A 24,249-nucleotide genomic window follows, 5' to 3' on the forward strand; every position below is an offset into this window, starting at 1 on the left:
TCAAAGGGTATAAGGATTACATGAGACAATCCGGATAAAGGATTAGTATAGTGCTGGGTATATAGTAAACTCTCAATAAATGTAAATTGCTGTTCTTGTTTTGTCAGTATGTCAAAGAAAAGAGGACGGATTAAAAAGCATTTTCAGAATAAAGTCAAAATACGTCACTAGTACTTTCAGGTCAATGGGACTGAATTGGACCCCCTATGAAAAGGTGGAGGGGATCAAATGACGTAGACCGCCTTAGCAACAGGCCCCCAAAGAAGGTGAATTTCTGTACCCAATAGGCATCTGCGCTGCCGAGAAGGCAGCCAATGGATGATGGAAGGAGGAAGAGGGAGGACGCGCCAATTCTGCTGCCTGAGCCTCGGCCCAACAAAATGGCGGCGGCGGCGGCGTCGCTTTGTTTCCGCGGCTCCTGCGGAGGTGGCAGCTGTGGCGGCCTTTGAGCTGTGGGGAGGATCCAGCGCCAGCTGTAGTGACGACTAAGAGTCCAGTGCATTTCTATCGTAACTGGGCACCGGGGAGCGCAGAGTGGCGCCCTACGGTCGCTGAAGCCGACAAGGCGTTGAAGCGAAAACATGACTGCTGAGCCCATGAGGTAAAACACAACCCCGTCTCACGGATCCCAGTGGTTTCGGCCTACGCGCCTTCTGAGCCGGGTGTTTGGGAAAGCTTTGGCTTGGTGGGTTAGGCCTGTGTTTTGCTGAGCGGAAAGAGGCATCGTTTTCTCCTTAGGTGAGGAGGGTTTCGGGGTTTCGGCGGTAGGCTCCAACCCGGGGTGGGGGTGGGGGGCGCGGCCTGGCGTGTCGGGCGCTTTCTCCAGCCTCCCCGAACCGCGGAGCTTAGTTGGTCTCCTCTGTTTATTCTTTGGTGCTTGTGGAATTGAGACCCTGAAGTGGGAGGCGGTTTTTGGTATCCCGGTCTTTCTTACTAATCTTTGGGCCTAGAGACTGCTAGGGGAAGAAGGGGTGGGGGTGAGGGGTGGGAAGAGGGGGAGGGGCGGTCGGGAGGATGTGAGATCCTGGGACGACTTAGTGGCGTTTGGACTGCTGAAGACGGGAAGTACCCCGTCCTTGCAGAATTTTATTTTTTTTTCTGCAGCCCCTGGGGACAAGCCCATTTTGTGGGGTGAACGGGTGGGTCTTGCCAGTATTCCTTATCTATCCCAGACCCTGAGGGGTATCCTTGGATTTACCTCTAGGCAAAGGGATACTAACGCAGGGTTTTGCTTCCAGAGGACCCCAGTATACTACTTTTTGTGTAGTGCAGCTTTAAATGGGTGGTAAGGCAGTCCTTAGATGTTTCTCCAATTTATGGGCAAATTTTGAGCAAAAGTAATTAGACCTTATTTTTGTTTATTTATTTATATATTCCAAGAGGGGTGGGGAGCACGTTAACATGGGTTGATGGGAAGTAAGATCTATTGCAAGGAAGTAGTGCCTGGCAGGCCACCTCTTACCAATCAAGCACGTTTATATTAGGTTGAGGCTGCTTTTCTCTTGTGCTTCTGATTTGCCTCTTGATAGTGTCTAAAAATAATGGGTTGTTAATAAGAAATGTATACCACTTTTACACAGGTGGCTGGCTTGCTTTTCAGACAGTTTGACATTTGACTTTTCATCCCTTGTGAATTAAGTAATTTTTCTGCTCTGAGATGGATCCTTGGTGCCTAGTGGCAAAGTAAAATTACAGGGATCATAGATCACAATTGCATTCGTAGTTGGCAAAATATGCTTTTGAGTAACTATTAGGATGGTGTATATATGTGTGTGTGTGTGTGTGTGTGTGTGTATATATATGTACACATCATCTTAATAGTATATAGGTATATATGTTTTTAGAGCACTTTACCTAGTGTATAGAATTTGGGAATGAACCTATGATGTTTATTGTGCCTATTTTTCTGCATTAACAAGCAGTAGATGGAAGATGTTTTCCTTCCTTTGAGGAAAAAAAATGCACTTTAGTTCTTAGATTATAGATCCCTAGTTGTGTAAGGATTGTGGCCTTGGTTTTTGAATTTGTGTTAATTGGTCAAAGTGCAATAAGCCTTTACGTAAGGGGTATTGGGCACATAAGAGGTACCCAGCACAACTTGTTGGTTAGTTATTATCAGGTGCCCATTTCCTGTACATGAAGGGTGTACCTTACAGTTAAATATGACCTCTAGATTTTACTAAATGTCACAAAGTCTGCCTCTAAAACTGTAGCTTGAACTTGGATTTTCTCCCTTTCTTTAGGGTGAGCAAATTAATTATGTATAGACTTTCTGAATAGAATTATTCATTTTATGCCAGGGTCAGTTTTCCTTATGAGCCTTGAATTTTTGTTGATCTTAGTGGTAAAAGTAATAATCATAACTAAAATTGAGTGCTTACTGTTGACTTTTACCTGTGTAATCGTGATTAATTCTCAGAACAACTCTATGGGTAGGTACTTGGTGTTCCCCTTTTTACAGATAAGGAGGAAACTGAGGCATAGAGAGATCAAAGAACTTGATCAAAGTTATATAGTTTGTAATTGGTGGAGCTGGAATTGAACCCAGTCTTGACTCCAGAGCTTATGTTCTTAACCACAGGCATTAATACCTCCTTGAGCTGCCAGATACAATGTGATTATGACCATTTTAATTTAGCCTAAGTATTACAATGGAAGAAGTTCATGTTAGCTACTATTGTCATTTGTTGTAGGTCTTTTGAGTTTGTAGGTGTTTATAATATTTTGTCTTTTATGTTCATATGAGATAGTAAGATAACTGAAGCATTTAATTCCAGGAGAATCTTAAGCTACGTGAAAACCCCCTTGCAAAGAACACATGTATAAATGTGAAGAATTAATTTAAAAAAGTGTGATGCTGATTATTTACTATGAAAGTGCTCCAAGTGGGTGTTCAGAAGAACTGTCTCAGTCTGAAGTGTCATTCATCTCAAGCCATAATTGTAGTTAAAGGATAATCTGACAGGTAATGCTTGAGTGAGTTGAACCCACAATACCAAATCACTCTTGATTCTCTTCTAATGTGAGGCAGAAATAATATGAACAATTCTATGAATTGTCATTAATTTTATTTTACACAATTGTTCCAGATTTTTTCTTTATCAGATCTTCTGTCCAGCACTTAAAAATAGGAGCAAAGATTAGTTTCTAATTTTTACTTACATTTATAAAAAAAGAACATTCCTAGGATTCTGTGGTAAAAAAATAGCCAAAAGGCAAGAGGGAGGAAAATAAATTGATGATTTGGCTAAATCATACAGTTGGCTCTGTGTTCCTCCACTCAGTACCAAGGATTTCAATCTGTGGTTGATTGAATCCGAGGATGCGGAACTGCTGATATGGAGGGCTGACTATGGGACTTGAGCATCTTCAGATTTTGGTATCTGTGGTGGGTCCTGGAACCAACTCCCCTCAGATACCGAGGGACAAATATACACTGAAAAATCAGTGGCTCAGTTTTCAAAGGTTTTGTTATTTATTTATTTATTTTTTTTTTTGCGGTACGCGGGCCTCTCACTGTTGTGGCCTCTCCCGTCGCGGAGCACAGGCTCTGGACGCGCTGGCTCAGTGGCCATGGCTCACGGGCCCAGCCGCTCCGCGGCATGTGGGATCTTCCCAGACTGGGGCACGAACCTGTGTCCCCTGCATCGGCAGGCGGACTCTCAACCACTGCACCACCAGGGAAGCCCTGTTATTGTTTTTAAAGAGTTTTTTGTTATTTATTTTGTTTTAAATAAGATTATTTCTTCAGTTTTTTGGCCTGAAAGATCAGCCTCTGATTGACAGGTAAACTTTCATTTATTTATTTATTTATTATTATTTTTTTGCGGTACGCGGGCCTCTCACTGTTGTGGCCTCTCCCGTTGCGGAGCACAGCCTCTGGACGCTCAGGCTCAGCGGCCATGGCTCACGGGCCCAGCCGCTCCGTGGCATGTGGGACCTTCCCGGACCCGGGTACGAACCCGTGTCCCCTGCATCGGCAGGCGGTCTCTCAACCACTGCTCCACCAGCGAAGCCCTCATTTATTTTTATATAAAGATCTTGGAGATTTGATGGAACTTGTCATTCTAATCCTTATGGCAATTGATTACTTGAAAAGCTGAAAGCAATATAACCAGTTATTGGTCTTAAATTTTTAAAGGTAGAAGTGGTCCTACTTGAGAGATGTTTGGAAAATGTCTTAGAAAATGTCTGTTATTGTGGTAGTTCACAATCAGTTGCATACTAATCTATTTTTGAAAAATGTTATCTGTGAAATATGTGCATTCCCACTGTGTGGAAATTATTAAGCCGGGCCTGTGGCAGCGGAGTACATGCAAATTTTACAAAGGGTTTTGAAAATATTCAAATGCCAGCTGTTTCCTTATGTTATTGGTGGGGATGAAAAGAAAGACATTTGTGATTTTAATTGTGATCAGGCCAGTTCTCATTATTGGCAACCCTTGGTATAGTTGACCATGAGCCTTCACTTTTATATTGTATTTCTAGGGATAAGATAAATGTAGTACTTAAAGGTATTTGTATATAGATTTAGGTGTGTGAAATATTTTTTTCTGTAAGAAATTGTGTGTATTTATGTGCCTATTTCACTTTTGAAATCTGAATAAATTTACGGATTGGGCGACAGAATACAGGCAATTCTTGGGTTTACATGAAGTCTTTTTCCTCCAGAGCTTGAATGTTCTCTTGGACATTGGCAGAAGCTGTTAAAATGGGTTAAGCCATTGGAAAATGATGTATAGCTCTTCCTTTAGGAATGTTGAATATAGCAGGGCAGTAAAAGGAGTGTCTAAGTAGGATCTCTCTGTACATGTATCCTAATGCTTGTCTTATTGGCTTGATAGCTGACATGCAGGATGATTAATCTCCATAGCTCTTCATCTGTAAAATAGGAGTAAGTTTAAAAGATACTGATAAAGCCTGCAGTTCTGGAGGAGATAACATGGTTTTAACAGCGGTTCTTAAAAGACAGTAAACTAAAAGCTCTTTGGGGGTCTTTGTTAATTTTTAAGTGTTTTAGGAGTGTAAAGAGGTCCTGAGACTAGAAGTTTGAGAACTGCTGGTTGTAGAGGAATGAATGCTTAACTCGAGGCAAACCTGGGTGTTCTAGTTACAGCTCTGTTGCTCAACTGATTGTTGTGGACAAATCATTCATCTTTCTAGGCCTCTGCTTTGTCATTTACAGAATGAACTTGTACTAGATAGTCTACAAAGTTATTAAAAACATAATCCTGGTTATGTTAGTGTCGATCATTTTTTGACTTTGTTTGCCTTTTTGGGGGTAGGGAGAAGAAGTGATGAGGGAAAGTTTCTTTATTCAATGTATGCATATCTTTTTTGCCTTGAAGCGTACATGGTTAGGATACAGGTGTTTTGTTGCTAATATAATCTCATATACTGTCACATACACAGACATTTATTAGAACGGAAAAACTTTGCTGGGAAGTTCGTTAATAATTATTACGGCTCAGGATATGTTCTGTTTTGAAAAATTACTATATGCAGTGTATTTCTGCTCTTTTATGATTGGAGATGATACTTCTGAAAAGACGTATATTCTAGCTGATTGTGATTTTTGCCCTGGGAAAAGGTTCTGTGAATTTTGCTCTCTAGCCACTGTTTTCAGATCCTGTCTCTGAGACTTTGTCTCTGAGTTTTGGCTTGAAGTAGCCATTCTTGGTATCAGTAGTCCAGCTTTCTTGTGAACTGTTACATAAAATATTTGTTTAAGAAATTTATTGGTATGGTAGTGGTGTTCATGTGTATATAGCCTATACTCCATATTTTGGAGGAATGCTTTATTAGTTGATCAAATACTTGAGTACCAACTAGGTGCCAGGCATTGTACTAGCGTATGCAAAGGGTAAAAGACAAAATTCCTGCCTCCTTAAAGCATTCTTAATCTAAGGAGGGAAATTGTAAGTAAATAAGCAGTTACAAAGCAGTGCTAAAATGGAGGTATATTGGTTGTGCTAGGGATCAGAATGAATGAAAGCCTAATTTGGGGGATGTTTAGGAAAGTTTTGCAGAGGAGATGGTATCTGTATTGGGTCTTGAAGGTAAGTTAGCAGTTAAGGGTTGGCTGTGATAAAGGGCAGTCCAGCAGAGGGATTAGTATGGCTAAAGATTAGGCTTATTTTCCACACAGCAGAGGAAATAAGACATGTTCACAAATAAATTTGAAGCAGGATATAAAGTGCTACATGCTGTGTTGGGTAAAAAGTGACTTGCTATGGGAGTTTAGAGTAGGAAGACATTTCTGATGGGGTCCAGGGAAGGCTTATAGAGAGGTAGCATTTGGATGTGACCCTTGGAGGATGCATCTGCTTTTAACAAAGAAGACTGGGGGAGGATTTCAGATGTGAGTTATAGCAGCCTGAGCAAAGAAATGTTGTATATATTAGTGTTTTCTAATTGAAAGGAGGTCAACTTAGACTTTTTAACTCAGTTCCTGGGCAAATATTGTATAACCATGTGCAATTAGTATTTTTCCAGCTTTATTGAGATATAATTGACATATAGCATTGTGTAAGTTTAAGGTGTACAATGTGATGATTTGATATGTGTATATATTTTGAAATGACTGTCACAATAATTACCTTTTTTTGTTATTGTTGTGGAGAGAACATTTAAGATCTACTCTCTAGCAACTTTCAAGGATATAATACAGTATTGTTAACTATAGTCACCATGCTGTATGCTGTACATCAGATCTTCAGAACTTATCTTACAGTGCAGTTCATATGTTAACTTTGATTGCTCGATGATCTTGTAAAAGCCACATGTGCCCTTGTGACTGAGCCCGATAATTTTAATTCAGAAGAGCTATCAAAAGCATAACCCATTTTCCTTGAAGATTGTGTAGAATTTAATGCACAGATTTTGAATGACTATGAGTGTTCAAAATGTACCATTAGTTGTCTTTATTTTGGTCATTTGTCAGTTGACTTTTGGGTGACATTTGATTTATAAAATCCAAAATCAAAAATAGTTTATTTTTGAGTAATACTGGATTTATTTTGCTTATTTGAATTATATCAGTTATTTTTTGGTTTACTTGATAGCATTCTAAACTTAGTTCTGCTATAAAACTTGTTTTGAAAAGTGAATTTGTTCCAACAAGATGGATGTATCGGGGGACAATTTGAGCATAAGACAAAATTTGCATTTGCTTATTTAGGATTTTGTCTGCAAGTTCAGGGCTCAGCAAACTATGGCCACCAAACTGCCCTATTTTTGTAAATAAAGTTTTGTTGGAACACACCCAAGCCCATTTGTTTACTTTGTCCTGTGGCTGCTTTTGTAGCACAGTCTCAGAGTTGAATAGTTGCAACAGAGACCTAATGGCCCACAAAGCCTAAAATATTTACTATCTGGCCCTTTATAGAAAGTTTGCCCTGGGTGAATGCAGGAAACTGCATCCAGCTGAACTGAGTTACATTAAAATACACGCATATATAGGCACATACCTCAGATATCTACCACATACCTCAGTTCACCCCTTGTGTTATGAACCACACCCATCCACACCTATTGTTACAATTTTCCATCCGATTTCAGATAACTCTCCTTCCATCACTTCACAGTAATTCATGAGCTGCAACCCTTCTGATGCCCACTTCCACAAGCAAACTTCAGGTCTTTTTCAAGGTAACGTGCCATATTTATTGTTGTGCTTGTGTATTTCTTAATCACTTAATATGTGTAAACTGTGTAAAATTGTGCTACCATTTCTATTAGGTTTCTGTCTTTTTTAAAAAAATGTGTCACTGATGAAGTTTTTTCAGTGTTGTGCTTTTAACCCCGTTTTTCCCGTGAATCCTATGGTGTTCATTGCACAATTTTGCATTACCTGGTGATTTTTAGGAACTCATGTTATATTATTGCAGAACTGACTGTAATTGTCGTACTGCAAAAAGTATTGATTCATTCACCAAACATTTCTTGGGTTGTGTGAAGACTAAATGAGTTAATGGACACAAAACACTTAGGTAAGTGTGACATAATAATTACTCAAGTATTAGTTGTTACTAATTACTATTACCATTGCCAAGAACTGTTCTAAGTACTGCTTAGGTGAACAAGACAAATTAAATTAAGGCTCCCCATGGAGCTTACATTATACTTTACACTATACTTAAAAAAATCGGTACTAATTTACATTTTGGCTAGTAACTCTGTTCTCCCACAACAACAAAAAAAGATGTTTTGGTGTTTTTATAAATGATACTTAAAAAATGTCTATCCATGAGACCTTCAAGATGGTGGAGGAGTAAGAGGTGGAGATCACCTTCCTCCCCACAAATACACCAGAAATACATCTACATGTGGAACAACTCCCACAGAACACCTACTGAACTCTGGCAGAAGACCTCAGACCTCCCAAAAGGCAAGAAACTCCCCACATACCTGGGTAGGGCAAAAGAAAAAAGAAAAAATAGAGACAAAAGAATAGGGATGGGACCTGCACCAGTGGGAAGGAACTGTGAAGGAGGAAAAGTTTCTACACACTAGGAAGCCCCTGTACTGGTGGAGACAGGGGGTGGCGGCGGGGAAGCTTCGGAGCCACGGAGGAGAGTGCAGCAACAGGGGTGCAGAGGGCAAAGCGGAGAGATCCCTGCACAGAGGATTGGTGCTGACCAGGACTCACCAGCCCAAGAGGCTTGTCTGCTCCCCCTCCGGGGCGGGTGGGGGCTGGGAGCTGAGGCTCGGGCTTTGGAGGTCGGATCCCAGGGAGAGGGCAGGGCTTGGCGTGAACACAGCCTGAAGGGGGCTAGTGTGCCACAGCTAGTCTGGAGGGAGTCTGGGAAAAAGTCTAGAACTGCTGAAGAGGCAAGAGACAATTGTTTCGGGGTGCACGACAAGAGGGGATTCAGAGAACCACCTAAATGAGCTCCAGAGACGGGCATGAGCCATGACTATCAGAGAGACACCAGAGACGGGCATGAAACGCTAAAGCTGCTGCTGCAGCCACCAAGAAGCCTGTGTGCCAGCACAGGTCACTATCCACACCTCCCCTCCAGGGAGCCTGTATAGCCTGCCACTGCCAGGGTCCTGTGATCCAGGGACAACTTCCCCGGGAGAACACACGGTGCACCTCAGGCTGTTGCAATATCACGCTGCCCTCTGCCTCCGCAGGCTCACCCTGCATTCCGTACCTCTCCCTCCCCCGGGCTTGAGTGAGCCAGAGCCCTCTAATCAGCTGCTACTTTAACCCCGTCCTGTCTGAGCGAAAAACACATGCCCTCCGGCGACCTACACACAAAGGTGGGGCCAAATCCAAAGCTGAACCCCAGGAGCTGTGCGAACAAAGAAGAGAAAGGGAAATCTTTCCCAGCAGCCTCAGGAGCAGTGGATTAAATCTCCACAATCAACTTGATGTACCCTGCATCTGTGGAATACCTGAATAGACAACGAATCATCCCAAATTGAGGCGGTTGACATTGGGAGCAACGATATATATATTTTTTCCTTTTTCTATTTTTGTGAGTGTGTATGTATATGCTTCTGTGTGTAACTTTGTATAGCTTTGCTTTTACCATTTGTCCTAGGGTTCTGTCGGCCCCCCCCATTTTTTTTCTTTCTTAGTGTAGTTTTTAGCGCTTCTTATCATTGGTGGATTTGATTTTTGGTTTGGTTGCTCTCTTTCTCTTTTTTTCTTTTTTAAAATTTTTATTAATTTTTTATTTTAAATTTTAATAACTTTATTTTATTTTATTTTTCTTTCTTTCTTTCTTTTTTTCTCCCTTTTATTCTGAGCCGTGTGGATGACAGGATCTTGGTGCTCTGGTCGGGTGTCAGGCCTGTGCCTCTGTGGTGGGAGAGCCGAGCTCAGGACATTGGTCCACTAGAGACCTCCCAGTGCCACATAATATCAAATGGCAAAAATCTCCCAGATATCTCCATCTGAACACCAAGACCCAGCTCCACTCAATGACCAGCAAGCTACATTACTGCACACCCTATGCCAAACAACTAGCAAGACAGGAACACAACCCCACCCACTAGCAGAAAGCCTGACTAAAATCATAATAAGGTCACAGACACCCCAAATCACACCACCAGATGCAGACCTGCCCACCAGAAAGGCAAGATCCAGCCTCATCCACCAGAACACAGGCACCAGTCTCCTCCACCAGGCAGCCTACACAACCCACTGAATCAACCTTAGCCACTGGCGGCAGACACCAAAAACAACACTAACTACAAACCTGCAGCCTGTGAAAAGGAGACCCCAAACACAGTAAATTAAGCAAAATGAGAAGACAGAAAAACACAGAGCAGATGAAGGAGCAAGGTAAAAACCCACCACACCAAACAAATGAAGAGGAAATAAGCAGTCTACCTGAAAAAAGCTTCAGAGTAATGATAGTACAGATGATCGAAAATCTTGGAAATAGAATAGAGAAAATGCAGGAAACGTTTAACAGGGACCTTGAAGAACTAAAGAGCAAACAATGATGAACAACACAATAAATGAAATTAAAAATTCTCTAGAAGGAATCAATAGCAGAATAACTGAGGCAGAAGAATGGATACGTGACCTGGAAGCTAAAATAGTGGAAATAATTAATGCAGAGCAGAATAAAGAAAAAAGAATGAAAATAATTGAGGACAGTCTCAGAGGCCTGTGGGACAATATTAAATACACCAACATTCGAATTATAGGGGTCCCAGAAGAAGAGAAAAAGAAAGGGACTGAGAAAATATTTTAAGAGATTATAGTTGAAAACTTCCCTAATATGTGAAAGGAAATAGTCAAGTAGAGGAAGTTCAGGGAGTCCCATACAGGATAAATCCAAGGAGAAACACAACAAGACACATATTAATCAAACTATCAAATATTAAATACAAAGAAAAAGTATTAAAAGCAGCAAGGGAAAAACAACAAATAACATACAAGGGAATGCCAAAAAGGTTAACATCTGATCTTTCAGCAGAAACTCTGCAAGCCAGAAGGGAGTGGCAGGACATATTTAAAGTGATGAAAGGGAAAAACCTGCAACCAAGACTATACTATCTAGCAGGGATCTCATTCAGATTCGACGGAGAAATTAAAACCTTTACAGACAGGCAAAAGCTAAGAGAATTCAGCACCACCAAACCAGCTTTACAACAAATGCCAAAGGAACTTCCCTAGGCAGGAAACACAAGAGAAGGAAAAGACCTACAATAACAAACACAAAACAATTACAAAAATGGGAATAGGAACATACATATCGATAATTACCTTAAATGTAAATGGATTAAACGCTCCAACCAAAAGACAGACGGGCTTAATGGATACAACAACAAGACCCCTATATATGCTGGCTAAAAGAGACCCACTTCAGAGCTAGGGACACATACAAACTGAAAGTGAGAAGATGGAAAAAGATATTCCATGCATATGTAAATCAAAAGAAAGCTGGAGTAGCAATTCTCATATCAGACAAAATAGAGTTTAAAATAAAGACTATTAGAAGAGACAAAGAAGGACACTACATAATGATCAAGGGATTGATCCAAGAAGAAGATATAACAATTGTAAATATTTATGCACCCAACATAGGAGCACCTCAATACATAAGGCAAATGCTAACAGCCATAAAAGGGGAAATCGACAGTAGAATCATAGTAAGGGACTTTAACACCCCACTTTCACCAATGGACAGATCATCTAAAATGAAAATAAATAAGGAAACACAAGCTTTAAATGATACATTAAACAAGATGGACTTAATTGATATTTATAGCACATTCCATTCAAAAACAACAGAATACACTTTCTTCTTAAGTGCTCATGGAACATTCTCCAGGATAGATCATATCTTGGGTCACAAATCAAGCTTTGGTAAATTTAAGAAAATTGAAATCGTGTCAAGTATCTTTTCCAACCACAACACGGTGAGGCTAGATATCAATAACAGGAAAAAGTCTGTAAAAAATACAAACACATGTAGGCTAAACAACACACTGCTTAATAACCAAGAGTTCACTGAAGAAATCAGACGAAATCAAAAAATACCTAGAAACAAATAACAATGAAAACAGGACGACCCAAAACCTATGGGATGCAGCAAAAGCTGTCCTAAGAGGGAAGTTTATAGCAATACGGTCCTACCTTAAGAAACAAGAAACATATTAAGTAAACAACCTGACCTTACACCTAAAGCAATTACACGAAGAGAACAAAAAAACCCCAAAGTTAGAAGAAGGAAAGAAATCATAAAGATCAGATCAGAAATAAATGAAAAAGAAATGAAGGAAACAATAGCAAAGATCAGTAAAACTAAAAGCTGATTCTTTGAGAAGAGAAACAAAATTTATAAATTTATTTATTTAATTAATTTTATTTTTGGCTGCATTGGGTCTTCGTTGATGCGCATGGGCTTTCTCTAGCTGTGGCGAGCGGGGGCTACTCTTCGTTGCGGTGCGCAGGCTTCTCATTGCGGTGACTTCGCTTGTTGCGGAGCACGGTCTCTAGGCGCGCGGGCTTCAGTAGTTGTGGCCCACGGGCTCAGTAGTCGTGGCTCGTGAGCTCTAGAGCGCAGGCTCAGTAGCTGTGGTGCACGGGTGTAGTTGCTCCACGGCATGTGAGATCTTCCCGGACCAGGGCTCGAACCTGTGTCCCCTGCATTGGCAGGCAGATTCTCAACCACTGCGCCACCAGGGAAGCCCGAGAAACAAAATTTATAAACCATTAGCCAGACTCATCACGAAAAAAAGGGAGAAGACTCAGATGAATAGAATTAGAAATGTAAAAGAAGTAACAACTGACACTGCAGAAATACAAAGGATCATGAGAGATTACTACAAGCAGTGATATGCTAATAAAATGGACAACCTGGAAGAAATGGACACATTCTTAGGAAAGCACAACCTTCCGAGACTGAACCAGCAAGAAATAGAAAATATAAATAGACCAATCACAAGCACTGAAATTGACATTCTGATTAAAAATCTTCCAGCAAACAAAAGCCCACAACCAGATGGCTTCACAGGCGAATTCCAGCAAACATTTAGAGAAGAGCTCACACCTATCCTTCTCAAGCTCTTCCAAAATACAGCAGAGGGAGGAACACTCCCAAACTCATTCTACGAGCCACCATCACCCTGATATCAAAACCAGACAAAGATGTAACAAAGAAAGAAAACTACAGGCCACTAACACTGATGAACATAGATACAAAAATCCTCAACAGAATACTAGCAGACAGAATCGAACAGCACATTAAAAGGATCATACACCATGATCAAGTGAGGTTTCTCTCAGGAATGCAAGGATTCTTCAATATATGCAAATCAATCAATGTGATACACTTATTAACAAATTGAAGAATAAAAACCATATGATCATCTCAATAGATGCAGAAAAAGCTTTCAACAAAATTCAACACCCATTTATGATAAAAACTCTGCAGAAAGTAGGCATAGAGGGAACTTACCTCAACATAATAAACCCATATATGACTAACCCACAGCTAACACCATCCTCAGTGGTGAAGAACTGAAACCATTTCAACTAAGATCAGGAACAAGACAAGGTTGTTCACTCTCACCACTATTATTCAACATAGTTTTGGAAGTTTTAGCCACAGCAATCAGAGCAGAAAAGGAAATAAAAGGAATCCAAATCGGTAAAGAAGAAATAAAGCTGTCACTGTTTGTAGATGACATGATACTATACATATAGAATCCTAATGATGCTTACTAGAAAAGTACTAGAGCTAATCAATGAATTTGGTAAAGTAGCAAGATACAAAATTAATGCACACAACCCTCTTGCATTCCTATACACTAATGATGAAAAATCTGAAAGAGAAATTAAGGGAACACTCCCATTTACCATTGGAACAAAAAGAGTAAAATACCTAGGAATAAACCTACCTAAGGAGACAAAAGACCTGTATGCAGAAAACTGTAAGACACTGATGAAAGAAATTAAATATGATACAAATAGATGGAGAGATATACCATGTTCTTAGAGTGGAAGAATCAACATTGTGAAAATGACTCTACTACCCAAAGCAATCTACAGATTCAATGCAATCCCTATCAAACTACCACTGGCATTTTTCACAGAACTAGAACAAACAATTTCACAATTTGTATGGAAACACAAAAGACCCTGAATAGCCAAAGCAATCTTGAGAAAGAAAAATGGAGCTGGAGGAATCAGGGTCCGTGACTTCAAACTATACTACAGAGCTACAGTACTCACGACAGTATGAGTACTGACACAAAAACAGATATAGATCAGTGGAACAGGATAGAAAGCCCAGAGGTAACCCCACGCACATATGGTCACCTTATCTTTGATAAAGGAGGCAAGAATATACAGTGGAGAAAAGACAGCCTCTTCAGTAAGTGGTGCTCGGAAAACTGAACAGCTACATGTAAAAGAATGAAATTAGAACACTCTGTAACTCCATACACAAAAATAAACTCGAAATGGATGAAAGACCTAAATATAAGGCCAGACACTATCAAACTCTTAGAGGAAAACATAGGCAGAACACTCTATGACATAAATCACAGCAAGTTCCTTTTTGACCCACTTCCTAGAGAAATGGAAATAAAAACAAAAATAAACAAATGGGACTTCATGAAACTTAAAAGCTTTTGCACAGCAAAGGAAACCATAAACAAGATGAAAAGACAACCCTCAGAATGGGAAAAAATATTTGCAAATGAGGCAACTGACAAAGGATTAATCTCCAGAATTTACAAGCAGCTCATGAAGCTTAATATCTAAAAAACAAACAGTGTGCTCCAAAAATGGGCAAAAGACCTAAATAGCCATTTCTCCAAAGAAATACAGATTGCAAACAAACACATGAAAAGCTGCTCAACATCACTAATCATTAGAGAATTGCTGATCAAAATTACAATAAGGTATCGCCTTACACCAGTGAGAATGGCCATCATCGAAAAATCTACAAACAATAAATGCTGGAGAGGATGTGCAGAAAATGGAACCCTCTTGCACTGTTGGTGGGAATGTAAATTGATAAAGCCACTATGGAGATCAGTATGGAGGTTCCTTAAAAAACTAAAAATAGAACTACCAAACGACCCAGCAATTCCAGCACTGGGCATATACTCTGAGCAAAGCATAATTCAAGAAGAGTCATGTACCACAATGTTCATTGCAGCTCTGTTTACAATAGCCAGGACACGGAAGCAACCTAAGTGTCCATCGACAGATGAATGGTTAAAGAAGATGTGGCACATATATTCAATGGAATATTACTCAGCCATAAAAAGAAATGAAATTGAGTTATTTGTAGTGAGGTGGATGGACCTAGAGTCTGTCATACAGAGTGAAGTAAGTCAGAAAGAGAAAAACAAATACTGTATGGTAACATATATATGGAACCTAAAAAAAAATTGTTATGAAGAACCTAGTGGGGGACGGGAATAGTATGCAGACATAGTAGAGAATGGACTTGAGTACATGGGAAGGGGGAAGGGAGAGCTGGGAGAAAGTGAGAGAGTGGCATGGACATATATACACTACCAAATGTAAAATTGATAGCTAGTGGGAAGCTGCCGCATAGCAAAGGGAAATCAGCTCGGTGCTTTGTGACCTCCTAGAGGGGTGGGATAGGGAGGGTGGGAGGGAGGGAGACGCAAGAGGGATGAGATATGGGGATATATATATATGTATAGCTGATTCACTTTGTTATAATGCAGAAACTAGCACAGCACTGTAAAGCAATTATACTCCAATAAAGATGTTAAAAAAAAGTCTCTCAACAGATCGAAGATACTTCCTTAAGTTTCTAGTCGATGTCTCATTCATCTCATGTACTATTTTATTGAATGATTTTTTGTGAATGTTTTTTATAACTGTAACCTCAGGAGGTGAACGTGATCCTACCTTCAGGGAGATAAAGAATAATCATCTCCTGGGACTCCCCTGGCAGGCCAGTGATTAAGACTCTGCACTTCCACTGCAGCAGGAGGGGGTTAGATCCCTGGTCTGGGAAATAAGATTCCACATGCTGTGTGTGGTGTGGCCAAAAAAAGAAAAAAGAATATCTCCTTTTTACTATATTTCAAAATTAAAAGTTTCCCGAGGGACCTCCCTTGGTGGCGTGGTGGTTACGACTCCGACTGACAGTGCAGGGAACATGGGTTCAAGCCCTGGTCCGGGAAGTTCCCACGTCCCGCGGAGCAACTACTAAGCCTGTGTGCCACAACTACTGAAGCCCACGCGCCTAGAGCACGTGCTCTGCAACAAGAGAAACCACTGAAGCCTGTGCACCGCAACAAAGAGTAGCCACTGCTTGTCTCAACTAGAGAAAGCCCGCACAGCAGCGAAGACCCAACGCAGCCAAAAAAAAAAAAAAAGTTTCCCCAAAATGGGAATATTGTCTTATATAACGTCAATATAGTTAGCAAATTTAGAAATTAACCTTGATACAGTACTGTTTCTAATCTACAGACCTTATTTACATTTTGCCAATTGATTCATAATGTCCTTCATAGCGAAAGACTAAAATATCATTTTTTCTGGTCCAGGATCCAGTTCTGGAATATGCATTGCATTTTATTTTCATGTCTGTTTAATCTTCTTTAATCTGGAGCAGTTCACCGTGCCTTTTTTTTGCCTTCCGTTCTTTGAAGAACACAGGCCAGTTAATTTGGGTTTGTCTGGTGTTTCCTTGTGTTTATGTATTTTGCTAGGGATAGCATGAAGTGATACGCCTTTTTGAGCACATTTTATCAGGAGGCACATCTTTGCTTGTACTATACTTTATTTTATTATTATTTTGTAAAAATATTTATTTATTTGGCTGTGTCGGGTCTTTAGTTGTGGCATGCGGGATCTTCGTTGTGGCATGCAGGATCTTTAGTTGTGGTGCATGGGCTCTTCATTGTGGCATGCGGGCTCCTCTCTAGTTTTGGCGTGCGGGCTCCTGGGCACATGGGTTCAGTAGCAGCACGTGGGCTCTAGAGCGCTCGGGCTTAGTTGCCCCGTGGCATGTGGGCTCTTAGTTCCCCGACCAGGGCTCGAATCCCTGTCTGCTGCATTGGAAGGTGGACTCTTAGCCACTAGACCACCAGGGAAGTCCCTAGTATATTTTAAAAATGGTTTTACTTTTAATACTAATATTATCAGCCCACTTTAGAGATTTTGAAGCTAGGCTTGGTTAATTTCTGTAGAGTTAGAGAGAATTTGCCCACCTCTTATTTTTCTTGCCTTTCCCCTTTCCTCAGATACCCCCAACATTCAAAATCAAAACACCCTATTTATGAATTTTCATTGTGTTTTCTGAGTATCTCCTAAAAATAGAGAACTAAGAGTAAATGTTTCATATTACAGTGACTGGACCTGTTACTGTTAAGTATATGAAATAATGCATTTCTTTTGAAGGCTGCCTGTAGAGCATCCAACATAGCTTATTGAATATTTCAATTTAGAGATAGAAGGGAAAATATTTGATTGTACTAAATGACTTCAGGGCTTTTAAAAAATGCTCAACAAATCAACACTCTTTTCTCTTAAGGAATCCCTGAGCAGGAATTATCTTTATCTTAATAAACATTTAGTATTCCTCTGTTCAAGGAAATTTGTTATTTCTCACATGGGAAAAAGAGGTGAACTCAGACCAGTTTCCTCCTTTGAGGCGTTTACACTCCAGTAGGGAGTACTCTTGAGTTTTAAACAAGGAACTATAAGCTGAATGTGTTGCTCTTAAAGAGAAGTAAAGCAATATTCAGTGGGTGAAGAGGGGAAAGAGAACCTTCTTTGAGCTTAGAGTTGTGGTCAGATGAGATTGGAAAGTCATCTGTGAATTATTTTGCAGAGACCTTCAAATTCTTGCTTAGGATTTTAAAAAATATGTATTTATTTATTTTGGCTGTGCCAGGTCTCAGTTGTCGCACGTGGGATGTTCATTGCGGCATGTTTAGTTGCAGCATGTGGGCTCTTAGTTGCGGCATGCTTGGGGGATCTACTTCCCTGACCAGGGATCTAACCTGGATTCCCTGCATTGGGAGCATGGAGTGTTACCCACTGGACCACCAGGGCAGTCTCTCTTGCTTAGGCATTTGCACTTTATCCTTATTTATAAACATGGGAAGCCCCTGGATGTTTTGAGCATGGGCGTGACAGATATTTGAGTCTGCTCAACTATACCAAATATACTGGATTCTGCATCCGTGGATTTAACCAAACTCGATTGAAAATATTTGGGGAAAAAAGTTCCAGAAAGCAAAACTTGAATTTGCTGCACATAGGCAACTATTTATTTACTTATTTATTTTTTTTGGTTGTGTTGGGTCTTCATTGCTGCATGCAGGCTTTCTCTAGTTGCGGCGAGTGGGGGCTACTCTTTTTTTTGGGGGGTGGCTACTCTTCGTTGTGGTGCACAGGCTTCTCATTGCGGGGTGGCTACTCTTCGTTGTGGTGCACAGGCTTCTCATTGCGGTGGCTTCTCTTATTGCAGAGCATGGGCTCTAGGCACGCGGGCTTCAGTAGTTGCAGTGCATGGGCCCAGTAGTTGTGGCTTGTGGGCTCTAGAGTGCAGGCTCAGTAGTTGTGACGCACGGGCTTAGTTGCTCCGCGGCATGTGGGATCTTCCTGGACCAGGGCTCGAACCTGTGTCCCCTGCATTGGCAGACGGATTCTTAACAACTGCGCCACCAGGGAAGTCCCCTGCTTTCTTGATCTTGCCACGTTCTTTGCCTCCTTTCTCCATTTGAAGCCTCTGCGTTTGGGTGGGGATGGGGTGTGGCATATTGATGAAATGAACTGTATTTAATCAGTGTGCCAAATAGAATGAAACATTTCTTGAAGTTCCTACTGGGAATTACTGATTTGGCCCATGTGAACATGGTGACTGTTATTGCAATTAAAAAATTCTGAATGTTACGCAGAGATCACTATTTATACATAAGGTAAAATGTAGGTCTTATTCAAATGTTGCTGCTTTATTACTCAAACTTGCATCTTTTTACCTGCATTAGAGCACTTATATCTTTGTATTCAAAACAGTAGACTGGAATTTGTTCAGTCCTCCATTGTTTCTTCATTGTTTTGGAAAGTTTGACGTTTTCTGACAAATTCTGAATAGTGTTTATTTGCTAAAGTAGGTACTGTTGGTACTGAGTCTAATAAAACCAGAAATACCTAGGTTCTGCCCTTAAGTGCTTTTAGAATAAAACTAAGCTAATAACACAAGACAAGATATTTAGTGAATTGTATAAACATATTTTTCTGGCAACAAATATGGAGATAGGTTATACATGCACACTTATGAACTATCAATATAGATTTTTTTTTTTTGGTTGTGTTGGGTCTTCGTTGCTGTGTGCAGGCTTTCTCTACTTGCTGCGAGCAGGGGCTACTCTTCGTTACGGTGCGTGGGCTTCTCGTTGCGGTGGCTTCTCTTGTAGAGCACAGGCTCTAGGCACACAGCTTCAGTAGTTGTGGCACATGGGCTCAGTAGTTGTGGCCCACGGGCTCTAGAACGCAGGCTCAGTAGTTGTGGCACATGGGTTTAGTTGCTCCGCGGCATGTGGGATCTCCCCGGACCAGGGCTCGAACCCGTGTCCCCTGCCTTGGCAGGCAGATTCTTAACCACTGTGCCAACAGGAAAGTCCCAATACAGATTTTTTTTTTCTTTGCGGTACGCGGGCCTCTCACTGTTGTGGCTTCTCCCGTTGCGGAGTACAGGCTCCAGACGCGCAGGCTCAGTGGCCATGGCTCACGGGCCCAGCCGCTCCGCGGCATGTGGGATCTTCCCGGACCAGGGCACGAACCCGTGTCCCCTGCATCGGCAGGCGGACTCTCAAGCACTGCGCCACCAGGGAAGCCCCCAATACAGATTTTTTAAAAAATTATTTATTTTATTTTTGGCTGCATTGGGTCTTTGTTGCTGCACGTGGGCTTTCTCTAGTTGCGGTGAGCGGGGGCTACTCTTCGTTACGGTGCACAGGCTTCTCATTCCGGTGGCTTCTCTTGTTGTGGAGCATGGGCTCTAGGCACACGGGCTTCAGTAGTTGTGGCCCACGGGCTCAGTAGTTGTGGCCCATGGGCTCTAGAGTGCAGGCTCAGTAGTTGTGGTGCACGGGCTTAATTGCTCCGCGGCATGTGGGATCTTCTCGGACCAGGGCTAGAACCTGTGTCCCCTGCATTGGCAGGCGGATTCTTAATCACTGTGCCACCAGGGAAGTTCCCAGAGACATAATTTAGAAGTTTTTTAGTTTTATAAGTTTATTTAAGTGATGCCATATAATACATATGATTTTGCAACTTCCTTTTTCGGTTCAGTATTGTTCTGGGGATTTTGAGGTAACTTTAGATCTGCACTGTTCAATATAATAGCCATTAACTATCTGTGGCTGTTGAGCACCTGAAATGTGGCCAGTGTGAATTAAGATGTGCTGGAAGTGTATTTGCTCAGAGGATTTCAAAGACTTAGTACAAAAAAAATGTAGAATATCTTATTACTAATTATTTTATATTAATTACATATTGAAATGATGATTTGCATATATTGGGTTAAATAAGATTAAAATTAATTTCACCTGCTTTTTCTTTTTCAAAATGTTTCTAGAAATTTTTAAATTATATTCGTGGCTTACATTATATCTCTGTTGAACAAACTGATCTGGAATGCTCACTTTTCATTTTATTAGTTTTGAGTTGAATGTGTATACTACAATTCATCTGTCTACCATTGGTGGGTATTTAGAATTTTTTCTAATTTGGTGCTATTAAAAAGTGTTAGAACATTCTTAAATGTGTCTCCTTTGCACATATGCTGGAGTTTCTTTAGGAGGTCAATTTTATTTTTTATTGTAAGATGATTGCCAAATTGATCTCCATAATGGTTTTACTAATTTACACTTCCAGTGGCAGTTTGAGAATTTTCTTATTCTATAGTTGTTCACCCTGGCCAATGTGGTTTTGTAGACAACTATAACTTAACAGCTGAAGCAAGCATTGGTAATTCTTTAAGTGTGTCAGCTTATTTCTCTTTGTGAATCTTTTGTAATAGTCAGTGCACATAGCCCTTTTTTTCTGCACTATTTATGTTCTGAATAAATAAAAATTGATTTTAAAATTTAGCAGCCATGCTACAGATCCTAATAGGAGGCAGCTGCAATTCCTGCAACAAAAGCATATCTGTCGTTAAGTGCTGTTAGCTTGAGAAAAAACTTCTGGCATCTTTACATGATGGAATACTATACTGCCATTAAAAATTGTTTTAGGAAAATAACGATGCAGGAAAATATTCACTGTGTATTAACAGAGGGAAGAGGTTACAAAGCAGTAAAGTAACCATTCGATTTTGTTAAAAACAATGAAAATGCGTGCTAACATTTTCCCCTATGATTATCTCTGCATGGTGGGATTTTACCTGACATTTTATTTTGTACTTCACACTTTTCTTTATATTGCACTTTCTATAGTGGACTTATTAGGGAAGGAGGATGTGGAGGGAGTCCTTAGCAACAATCAGCTAAAACTTCCACATCTGGAATATTATTATAGGCAAGGGAGAGTAAATGAGCTGTAATTGTTCCCATTCTAGATATTAAATATCAGGCTTTCCTTAAGATACAAATGGACCCAACTATATTATTCTATACCCATTGTTTTTCCAGTATTACAGGAAGTTTTCCAAGAATTAGGGATTGTCATTTAACTTCAGTAAGAAGACCATTTGCATTTGATGTGTTCTACTCTTGGGGAAAAGAAATAGTGGAAAAATGGATTATTCTCCAGTCCTTTGGAATAAAATTCAGACAGTTTGAGCTCCGGTCTCAACTTGCTTTCATTTGGAATTACCTCATGTATGGCTAGATTTGGGTTCAAATCCAGTTCTCTTTGTAACCTTTGGAACGTTACCCAACTTTTGCGTTGTTCTTTTATCTATGCAGTGGAGACAGTAATACCTAAATGAAAATCTTTATGAGCTGTATAGCATAGTGTAAGCGCTTAACAAAATTGAGTTGCTTTATCTCCTCCTTTTCTATTTTTCAGAGTGGATGCACTTAATAGCTGGAGACAGAACTGATTAGGTATCAATTTCATGAAAAGAGGTATGAGTAGCTCTGATGTACATATCAAAAAGTAGAGAAGTTACTTATAAGTTGATTCTGATTTTTCATACCTTCCCCCTCAGGTTTCTATCACCTGGAGCATTGAGTTCACTAGATTCTAAAGATAAACCAAACACTGTATTTTCAAAGATTATCTAATCTGTTTATATATCTTTTCCCCTTGGAATGATGGTTTTGTTGCTCTTGTAAAAACATTAATACTATCTCAGACCTTAATCAGCAGTTATCAAAACTCCATTTAGCTAGTGATTGCATTGCAGACTTTATCTGATTCCGTTTTTATTGATTAGGGACGTAAGCTTTATTTTTATCTGGAGAGATTTGCTTTTTATAACTCCCTCAAAATTGAGTAGGAGTCCACAAATTAAATGATTAGCTCAATGGCTTGTAGATGGGCTTTGTTAAAGCACTGAATGCTTAGCTATAGATATAGGAATTATGTGACTTTGTCTTCTCTCAGAAAACCTAGATTTTGTTTTTCTCCCCTTTCCTCTTTACCAAAAGAGAAATGAGAATCTTATTTAAATTGGATTTCAGTACTCTTTGCATTACAATATATAGGTATATAGATTCACTCTGATTCAAGTTGTAGAAGAAAATTGATTTTCTTACAATGGGCAAAGTAAAATTGCATTTCTGCTTCATCTGAGGATAGTTTGTTTTTTAACCTATTTAAAACTAAGTTCATTCCCTTTGAGCTAAAATGTACTTCATCCCAATAAAAACTTTCCAAAGGTTTCTTTTTTTGAGGGAACTTAGTATGCTTTTGTTAGAAAATAAAGATAGTGATATAATACTTGCACTTATTAATTTTTGTGTTAAAGTGAATAGAATATATTGAATTTAGATAGATGTGCCTCAAATGGAATAAATCTAAGTTTTTCAAATATTTATGCATATTTCTCACCCTCAACTGATTTTTATTTTCTCTTGATTCTGTATAAAACCATTACACCTTTCTCTTTTAATACAGGGAATATCCGTGGTTCAGTGTTTGCTTTCCCAAGGTATTCTTCAGGAAATTCCTGATTCTCTAGCAAACTTTGCTTTTTAAAATGGAGGTTAGCAGGTGTTGGAAATAAGGTTAAGAGTTTTAACCCTAAAGGAAACTGTATAAAAATTAGATGAAAAAAATTACATGTATGAGAGATTTAAAAGCATTAGGAAATTCACAGTTATAAGGATGGTTCCCCTTTCTTCCCTAGATTATTCCTGGGATACTTAACAGCCTTTCTTTACCATTAGATTGTGAGTTCCTTAGGGTCAGGTATTATGTATTTATTTTTTATTGCAATACTACGTACTCACAATATATTCAGCATTTGGTAAATATTGTAAAATGAATAAGTGAATCTTACTCCTCATGAATAAAAAGTGAAATCTGACTGACTTACGGTTAAAACTCTTAGGTCAGTTTGGGAAGAGTTTAAATGGAAGTTTTTCAGGCAAGTGATATTTGTGAAGCTGACCTGAATTGCCTTTGTTTTGAAATTTTAATGCTTTACAGATGCTTTAAAGGATTTTCCAAAAAGCTTGAACAATTAGAGAGTTATATCTCAACAAAGTTATATCTCTTAAATTAACAAGTATCTGATTTGCTTATATTATAACGTCTGGATTATAGCTCATCTTTCCACTGAGGCATCAGCCCACTGAAAGAAAGAGATTGATATGACTTTCAGATGTTAAAGTCGGACTGGAAAATTAGAAACTCAGGATGTTAGCCTTTTCTGAATCTCTTTTATTTAGTCTTGCGGAATGATAAGAAAATCAGTTAATAGTTAAAGAAGATACGATATTTACCATTTATTATTTACGATAATACCATTCTGATAGCTGATATTAGTTTAAAATTTCCAGGATTGGATCCATCAACTGAAAGAAATGAATGAGGAAGTTTAACCAGAGGGACAAGGAATGATTTGTAGTTTTGGGTGGTAAGACTGTCATAGAGTTAGGTTACACATACAGCACAAGATACTCAGATGTTAGGATGAGTACACACAGACTAGGAGCGCTAGTCGTCTTGAGATAGGAGGATTAGAGTTGATGTTGAACAGGTTTGTTTGGTTATTTTCTACTCATCTATCAGAATGTAGAACTTACTGATTTTCTCTTGTTTCTTCTTAGTTGAGTCCTTTCTTCATGCTAATCTTTATATAACTTTAATATCTAAGCATTGTT

The 24,249-nt window shown here is 39.7% G+C and overlaps 1 protein-coding gene across 6 annotated transcripts in view; it reads left to right on the forward strand.

The window, feature by feature from the left end:
- The first annotated feature begins 375 nt into the window (after window positions 1–375).
- The window catches only part of ATRX (ATRX chromatin remodeler), a 249,016-nt gene continuing 225,142 nt past the window's right edge, over window positions 376–24,249 (forward strand). For 5 of the 6 annotated variants that reach the window (XM_030849624.2, XM_030849626.2, XM_060291990.1 and 2 more), the window contains exon 1: window positions 376–601. In XM_030849624.2, the coding sequence (XP_030705484.1) occupies window positions 582–601 (20 nt within the window). In that variant the 5' untranslated portion in view covers window positions 376–581. Of the gene's footprint in view, window positions 602–21,985; window positions 22,045–24,249 lie in introns of all 6 variants that reach the window. The other variant, XM_030849631.2, reaches the window with a different exon arrangement.

Source organism: Globicephala melas, chromosome X (genome assembly GCF_963455315.2).
Source record: "Globicephala melas chromosome X, mGloMel1.2, whole genome shotgun sequence".
In the NCBI taxonomy this organism is placed as follows: domain Eukaryota; kingdom Metazoa; phylum Chordata; class Mammalia; order Artiodactyla; family Delphinidae; genus Globicephala; species Globicephala melas.